Below are 8,570 nucleotides of genomic sequence, written 5' to 3' on the forward strand. Positions count from 1 at the left end.
TGTGCTCAGCCCAGGAGAAGCCCCCGCGCTGCTTGCTGCCTTGCCCCTTACTGATGCCTCCGCTAGGCTGGAAGTGAACAGAAGAACAGCCCCCCGTGTGGCAGAGTGCTGCCCTCTGAGTGGGGTAAAACTGGCAGTCTAGGGAGCTACTTCCATGACCCTGCCTTGGGAGCGCTCGGTGTGTGCCCTGCGTGGCCGCAGACACCCTAGGGGCACCAGGCTGAAGGTCAGGGACGGGCTGCAGGGCCTTTCCGAAGGGCCCGGTCAAAGTGGGTGCACAGCTGCAGGTGCAGCATGGGCAATAAAAAGAGCCCAACCCTAGGCAAAGTCGCAGGGAGCTGGGGGGTGGGCCCTAGAGCCCCACAACCTGGCCTGAACCTGGCCCTGCCGTTTCTCCCCTGTATGACCTCGGTGCACTACCATGACCTTGGGGCCGCACGGTCTTCTCTGCCAGCTGGTGGTGAACACTCAGCTGCGGGCTAACCTGATTCGCAGCCTCGCCGAGAGCCCGGTCCATGGGTTTTGTCAGGTGTGGTCAAGTGTGAGCCATTCAGCCATGCCAGGTGCTGCTGAAAAGTGTGGGTCCACGCGCGCTGCGTGCAGGCACCGGCACGCCCATCCCCAGAGCCTCCCAGTCACTGAGGTGAAACTGTCCCCACTGGACAGCGGCTGCCCAGTCCCCTGAGCCCAGCCACCACCCTGCCACTTCCTGCCCTGTGACCCTGACCATCCTGGGAACTTCATGTACCTGAAATCACGGTGTGTTTGCAGGGATGCCCTTAGGTCTCGGGCCTCCCTCCTAAGGGCAGTCGTGTCCCGTCCCCACAGGGGCCACATTCTACTCAGCCTGTCGGTGGCCTCTCTGCAGTGGGGGTCTCCGGCTCACCCAAACATTTCTGTGACATTGCTGTAAGTTAGAAGCGGTTCCATTTTGTCTGTCCTCAGCCAGTGCTTGAGAAAGTCACCATCCTTCTGGAGTGAGTGAATACGCAGACGGTGCTCACAGGTGTCCTGCGTCATTTAGCAATGAGCTGAGCCCCCACTGGCCCGGGCTGCGCCCAAAACCTCAGGGTTTCATAGAGAAATCCCACCCTAAACTGCTCACACTGCATTCGGTGCCCAGAATTTCAGGCAGCGGTGACTGTGGACCTGGAGAAGCCTGGGTTTTCTGTGGGGGCCGAGCTGGCTCCTGGACTGTGGGGCAGGGCAGGGTTTAGGAGTAGAGAAGGTACAAGGCCCGCTCCATCCTGAGCACAGGAAGGGAAGGGGAAAAAGACGGGGAAGAAAGGACAATAAGGTCATGGTCGAGGGGTGTCAGCATCCGGCTTTGAGCTGTGTCCGCGAGGTAACCAGTGTGGAGCTAGTGCTGGCCTGGGGTGTGCAGAAGAATCCACTGATATCAAGCCCTGGAGTCTGGTGGCCTAGAGTCCCTCTGAGCAGTTCGTGTTGGGGCCGCAGGTGGTCTCTGCTGCCAGCTCCTGTGTTCCCTGGTTCTGCAAGTTACTTAGAGTCACCACCATCATCAAATCCTTGTTGCGGGTTGGGGACACAAGGCCCCAAGGGGCGAGTGAGTTGCTCAGCGTGGGCAGCTTCCTCAGGCAGTCAGGCCCCTCCTGCTCAGGCACCTCGGCCGATGTCTGTCACCCTCAGCTCTCAAAAGGAGGCTCTACCAGTGCCACTCCAGCCCACAGGTACACGGATCCTGTGTAGAGCTGGGGCCAGTGCCATTTCCCCAGATCTGGCTGGTCTTGGCCCTGCAGACTGACAGCTGGGGCAGTGTGTCCAGCAGCATCTCTGGGCAAGTCCTGTCCTGCCCCTGAAGCCTCAGCTTCCACGGACAGGTCAATCACGGCAGGCTCCCAGGTGCCCTGCTGAGTGTCTGAGTCAGGGGCCGCCACGGGAGAGGGTCTCCCACCTGTAGAAAGGAGGGAAGGAAAACAGACTCCAAGGAAACACTGGCAGGGCCCTAGGTCGGCTTGCTTGGGACCCTGTGTGCTGCCGCCAAGCTGCCTGCTTTCCCAGGAAGCCAAGCACTCTGCTGCCCATTGCTCAGCCCATCAGACGCAGCTGCCTGGATGGAGCTTGTTAGTCGCAAAACGACCGTGAAGGTCTCCAGAAGGCACTGGCAACGGGGCCTGTTGCCTCACCTGCTTAGGCTCTGGGGACCCTGGCACCTCCTTCAGAGGACACTGGGGAGCAGATGGGCTCCTGGGGGAGCCGAGAAGGCCTGCAGCCCAAGGGTCCAAGCTGTCCTCTAGATGAGAAGCCAGCCTGGTGTGCACAGGTGCTGGACCAGGGCTTTCCCCATGGTGGGTTCTCGGCTCCTGGGAAGTCACCCAGGGCTCCCGTCCCACCTTCCCCTCCTCCAGGTGGCCCAGTCCCATCCTCCTGTGTGTCACATGCGGTGCACCTGGGGCCCAGCACATTCCTTCTTTCCCAGGGCCTCTGCTGGACAAGGGCACAGGTCTCCTTCCTACAGGAAGGACAGAGAGGCTCTTCGTCTAAACCACCAGTGCTCGCCAAACAGGTGGTTCTGGGTCGTCCTGAGCCCTGCCTCTCACGGACTCGGCAGTCATTTAGAGAGAGCGCAGGAGAGGGGACCTGAGGCCTCCTCCGTGGCTCAGCCCCAGTCACCTGGCCCCACTTTGGACAGGGAGCGGGGGACACAGAGCTACAGAGGGGGCAGAATGCACCCCCTGGTGAGAGCCCTGCTATCAAGAGCAGGAATCAGACCCAGCAGAAAGGGTGAACAGGACAGAGAGTGGCTGGGCACTGGGGAGCCTTCGCCTGGGACAGACCGGGCCTGAGGATGAGGGTGCAGTGGTGTAGTTCCCAGGTGGCACCCGGCTCGGCTGCCTGGGGCCTGGCCATGCCTGCACTTAGAGAGAATGAGTTTGGGTTCGGGCCGGCTGCCTGAGCGGAAATCTAGCCTTCGCCTGGTAGACCAGTTGTCCGACGGTGAGTTAGTCGCACAAAAGCCTCCATGCTTGGCTGGGGTCGACTCGGTGAGAGTTTGTGAGCAGCCTCGTTCTCTTCCTCCACTTGCGTGGAGTTCCGTGACCCCAAGCTCCAGGCCTGTTCGGAGCTCTCCTAAGGCCCTCAGGCACACCACTCTGCCCCCCCAGAAGCATCCCTCTCCACTGGGCCTGCCACCCAGCCACAGCCCCCAAGAACCCGCCTCCGTGAAGCCCACGGTGCCTGGCACGGCTCAGACAGTCTGACACTTGTGCCCAGCAAGGCCACGAGAAAGCCATGGTGCTGGCGAGCTGCGGGTCCGGGCAGGGCCTCACACAGCCCCCACTCAGGACCCTTTCCTGCTGTGTCCTGCACCTCAGCCTGAGGCCCAGGGCAAAGGGCCTTGCTGAGCTCCAAAATGTGGATGAAGGATGGATGTTCTCCCACCAGCCCTGGACAGGACGGCTCCCTGCTCGCACTCGCTCACTTGCCCTGGAAGCAGAGGGAGCAGAGGAGAGAAAGGCACCCGAGGGTGCGGCCCAGCCCGACACAGGCCTTAGTTACTGTGTGTGGGGGCCACCAGCGGGAGGAAAGGGCACCCTGACTGCCGGACAGCGCTGCCAGCATCGGCCTGTGGGCGGCCCCTGCGTCCCTCTTGCGGTGGCTGGGAGGGTCCCTGTGTCTGTGAGGCTGACTGCAGGAAAGGGCAGAGCCGTGCACCGTCCCACGCGGACCTCTGGGCCTCCAGGCTGGCCGGGGCCCAGCACACTCGGGGTGGGCAAGACAGCGGCGTAAACGTCACAGAGAAATGGCCCTGCAGCAGCGACACACAAGTTCACGTCTGAGAATCTTCTGTACGAGAAACGGGAGATGGAGGACAGTTAGGGAGGGAGGCCGAGCAGAGGGCAGAAGGCAGGGAGCCCTTGGGGAAGTGACGGGAGGCGCGGACATGGTGGAGGGCGCCGGCATCCTGCGCCCAGAGCCCCTTCCACAGCAGGTCACCGGGCCTCGGGACCCACGCTCAGAGCCTCTGCTGGGTACAGCGAGGGCCGCTGAGACGCGTGCAGCGCACAGCACGGCAGGGCCTGGGCCAGGCTGCGCTGAGGGTTCCTGCGGAGAGGGCCGGGCTCGCGACCCTCCCGGTGTTTCGGTTGGCTTTGTCATTTCACTCCAGGGAATCCCACAGTTAGAGCTTTCATGAAAAAACTCCCCGCGCCCCACCACAGCCTCATTTTTTCCTGAGTTAGGAGCACTTGGGAGGGACGGACCGGGAGGGAGCTGGGGCGGCCGTCCAGCGTGGCCTGTGCCCCGGGACACCGTGTGGGCGGCGGGCAGGCTGCGCCCAAGCACAGGGCTTCACTCTTAACCTGTCCCCTCTGTCTTCCGCCTAGGCCCCCCTGGAAGGCGCGGCAAGCCCGGAAGAAGAGGCGACCCCGGTGAGTCCGTGTCCTTCATTCCTAAACCCAGGCCGGAAGTCGGCCGTCCACGCTGAAGCCCGTCTCCGCCATGCCCCGCTGCCCGGCCAGGTCTTCCCCCCTCTCCAGAGCCACCCCTGTCCAGAGCACAGCGTGCTCGTTGCTTCCTGACGTGAGCGCTGGGAGGACCTGTGCCCTCGGTGCCTCCGTTGTGCTCCATCCTGGGCGCTCACACTGTCTCCCTCACGGCCCGGCCCTGGTCTGCACCGCACCCATCTGTCTCAGCCTCTCCTCCCTCCTCTCGGGAGAGCAGCGAGGAGGCCAGGAGGCCGTGTCTTCTCCTCCACCCTCCCTGCGGACTCGCCCCTGCTCGCTGCCTGCCGACCTTCCCTCACCTCTGTCTCACCCTTAGTGACTCATGCAGAGTCCTCCAGCCCTACCCCAACCCCTGAAAGACACCAACCAAGCTGGGTGGTGTGGTTGCACACGCCTGTAATCCAGCAACCCTGGAGGCTGAGGCAGGAAGATCCCAAGTTCGAGGACAGCCTGGGCAATTTAGGAAGACTAGTCTCAAAATAAAAATTAAAAGCGCTGGGTGTGTAACTCAGTGCTCCCTGGGTTTAACCCCAGGACCACAAGAGCACCAGCCGCCCTGCCTGCCTCCCATCACCCAGCCAGCGCCCCTGCGACTGCCTCCCGTGCACCTGCCAGCAAATGCCTCCCTATCTTCCTCTCCCTTTCGTCCTTCTGTTTCCTTCCTTCCTTTTCTTTCTTTCTTTTCCGTACACAAGGTGCTACTTATTTGTTCGGCAGTAGGAAACTGGAACTCTCGGGGCCACACCCCTTGCAGGGGGTGCAGTGACCTCAGCTCCCACGATGGGCGAGAGTAAGACTCAACTGTGGCTGAAATCACTGGGAAATTTGCAGTCAAACGAGACCTTCCCACCTTGAGGACTCCAGACCCCCGTTTTAAGTGTGAGGTGGATTATGGGTTCCCTATGCCTCATGCTGCTTCAAGAGAATGACTCAAGGTTTTGTACTTTTGAGTTGATGATCTTGTGGTTGTATTTATCAGTTACTAAGAGTATAACTTTTGTCTTCTTTCTGCTTTTTTGAGACAGGGTCTCACTACATAGTCTAGGATGGCCTCAAATTCTTGGCAATCCTCCTGCCTCAGCCTCCTGAGTGCTGGGATTACAGGAGTGCGCCACCGCACCCAGCTGGCTTCCCCTTTAATCACTGCTTTCTCCACCCTCCCAAGGCCTCAGCTCTGCCCTGGTCCCCCCCACCCTGGAGTCTGGCCCACCTCCCCACGCCTCTCTGACCCCCACTCTGCTTTCTTCCTGGGACCCTGCCGGCCTCAGTGACTCAGCCCCAGCCCCCCCAAGTCCCTCACTCCTGAGGACTCAGCTGCTCAGCGGTGCTGCCCACAGCTCCCTCCACGCCTTCCCCTGCTCTGGGTCCCGAGAGCAGACTCTGCCCCACAGAGCCCAGCGTCCCGTTCCCATCCCAGGGAGGAGAGGGCGGACACCTGCTGGCTGTGCGGACTGCTGACAGCAGCCAGGCGTCCCCTTCCTTCTGCAAGTCCCCCCACTGTCCTCCGACCGCCAAGCGCAGGACCTCCCGGCCCCCGAGCTCCACGTCCAGTCCCCTCTGCCCTTCAAGTGGAGCTGAGTACCTGCTCCTGGGCGCCTTCTCCGGCTCCAGTGGCCTCAGGGCAGGGCAGGGCAGTCCAGCGGCTGCAGAGACCCCACACCCACGGCCTGGGCTGGCTGCTCCTTCCCTGGGATGCAGCCCTGCAGGTCATAGCAGGAATCAGCCTCCGCCTTCTCCTCCCAAGCCAGGCGGGTCGGTGATCAGCTGTGAGAGCTTCCTTAGTCTGGCTTCTGTGCGGAATCTCCCCCACTGCGTCTCCACCCTGCCAAATGTGTGCTTCTTCACCCCCTTCTCACTTTCCTCCCTCGTGAAAGGTTTTATTGCCTTTTATTATAAGCTCCCTGACATCCTTTTTGGACGGAGACCGGGAATACATAGTCGCTTCTTTATGGACAAAATATAACATGGTCCAGCATTAGAAAGTGAGCAATAGATCCAAATAGACATTTCTCAAAAAGAAGACGGACAGGGGACCGCGAGGTACCTTTTAGAAAGCTTGCCCCGCTAATCAGGAAAACACAACTCGGAACCATAGTAAGCTGTCCCTCAGCCCAGCCAGAGTGGCCGTTATCAGGATGGAGGGTGACGCGTGCTGGCGAGGGGAAATGCAGCCCTCGTACACTGCTGCAGCCGTTGTAGAGCCAGCCTGCAGGGCCCTGAAAAGTTACAAACAGAAACATGCAGCGTGGAGTACTATTCAGCCATAAAAAAGAACAAAGTCTTGTCGTTGCCAGCAGTGTGGATAAATCTGGGGGTCATTATGTGAAGTAAACCAGGCCCAGAAAGGCATCCACTCATGTGGAATCTAAGAAAGCTGATCTCATAGAAGTTGAGACACAGCGGTGGGCGCCAGACACTGAAGATGGGGGGCAGGAGGCCTGCTGGTGGGTGCAGAGTCACAGAGAGCAGCAGGAGTAAGATCCGGGGTGCTGCTGCCCTGCAGGCAGCTGTGGATAACAGCAGTGCACTGCACATGTCAGAGCACTCCCAGGACAGGGTTTAGAAAGCTTTTGCTCTAGGGCACTGAGAGATGCTGGAGGAGACAACTATGTTTAACGTGATTTAAACATTGTACAGTGGTCGTGGCACACACTGGTGATCCCAGCCCTCAGGAGGCTGAGGCAGGAAGATCACTGTTAGTTTGAAGCCATCTTAGAATACGTAGTGAGTTCAAGGCCAGCCTGAACTACATAGTGAGACCCTGTCTCAAAAAGACAATAATAATTATTATTATTACATCATATTACATTATTATTATTATACATATATTGAGACATTATGTGGTATCCCAAGGATATGTATAATTTTTATTTGTATTTATCAATGAAAAATAAATTTAAAATAATTTGGTAATTACAGAAAAACTTGAAGACCTAACAAATGATACTTTGCAAATTCTTTAAAACTAAGAAAATATCTATAAAATTTTAATTTGGGGGTTGGTCTGGAGTCTATAGGTTTCTTTGTCTAGGATGACAAATCCAGACCTCAGTGATCTACCAGATAAATCACATTAAACTGTGCGATTAAGGCTGGGCATTTAGCTCAGTGGTTCTGCCGTCTGCCTCGCAAGCACAAGGACCCTAGTTTGATACTGGTACCAAAAAACAATGCAGTTATACTTTAGCAGTTGAGGTCACTAAAAGCTCTCTAGCCCTTGCTTTATCTGTTTGAGTTTTCTTTTCCAATTATAGCAAAAACAAAGAGTCTTAAGAAAATCACACAACTATGGTGTTTAGCAACCTGAGAACGCCACAAGGGAGGAAGAAAGCAGGGAGGGAGGGAGGGAGGAGTCCCGCTAGAATCCGAGTCCAGTCGCAGCGCAGTGCTTCAGGCTCTTTCACACCCACCTCTTGTGCTGTGCTCTCCATACCTGGAGAAGAGAGCTAGACAGGCCTCCTGTCCCCGGAGACAGCTCTCCTTGCCTGCTGTGACACTGTCTTCCCGCTGCTGCTGCAAAAAGAAGATGGTGCGGTGCTAGGAGTGTTGCCCAGTGCAAAGGCCCTGGGGTTTAATCCCCAGCACAAAAAGAAAAAAGTTCTCAGACCTTTGTGTGAGCCGTGAGTCTGCAGGCTTCTGTCCTTGTGCCAGGCGTGTGCCTGCAGGTCACGGTCCCCCTGTGTCGGGCGTGTGCATCGTGTTCCTAATCTGCTCAAGGGGGGCAGCGGCTGAGGCTCGTCCAACAGGAAGGGCAGGAAGCAGGCAGAGGGGACCCCAGCAGTCTCCGCCAGGAGGCCCTCCTCATCCCGGGCTGCGGGAAGCTCTTCCTGGGCCACTCTCCCAGGAAGGATCATCCTAGGAAAGCCGAGGGTGCAAGGCGAGACTGTGGGCTCCCAGCCCCCCAACACCTCCTGGCTGTGAGCGTGAGCGAGCTGCTCGCCCAGCCCCACTCCCTCCTCCTGGGGGCCGGCCTGGCACCACTGTGCCTTCTACTTCCGCCAACCGCTTCTTTCTTTCCCAGTCATCTGGCTGTTATTAAATGCTCCCATTTTCTGGTGCTCGCGACACATGTTTAAAAGCTGTGTGCTAAAAGGCTGGGTGCAA

At 58.5% G+C, this 8,570-nt stretch overlaps 1 protein-coding gene across 1 annotated transcript in view; it reads left to right on the forward strand.

The window, feature by feature from the left end:
• Nucleotides 1–8,570, forward strand: part of Col23a1 (collagen type XXIII alpha 1 chain) — a 241,613-nt gene that overhangs the window by 189,743 nt on the left and 43,300 nt on the right. The window contains exon 5 of the mRNA XM_033761759.1: nt 4,347–4,391. Coding sequence (XP_033617650.1) covers nt 4,347–4,391 — 45 coding nt within the window. The remainder of the gene's footprint in view (nt 1–4,346; nt 4,392–8,570) is intronic.

Source organism: Fukomys damarensis, unplaced genomic scaffold, assembly GCF_012274545.1.
Source record: "Fukomys damarensis isolate Sample0158 unplaced genomic scaffold, DMR_v1.0_HiC HiC_scaffold_9, whole genome shotgun sequence".
Taxonomy (NCBI): Eukaryota; Metazoa; Chordata; class Mammalia; order Rodentia; family Bathyergidae; genus Fukomys; species Fukomys damarensis.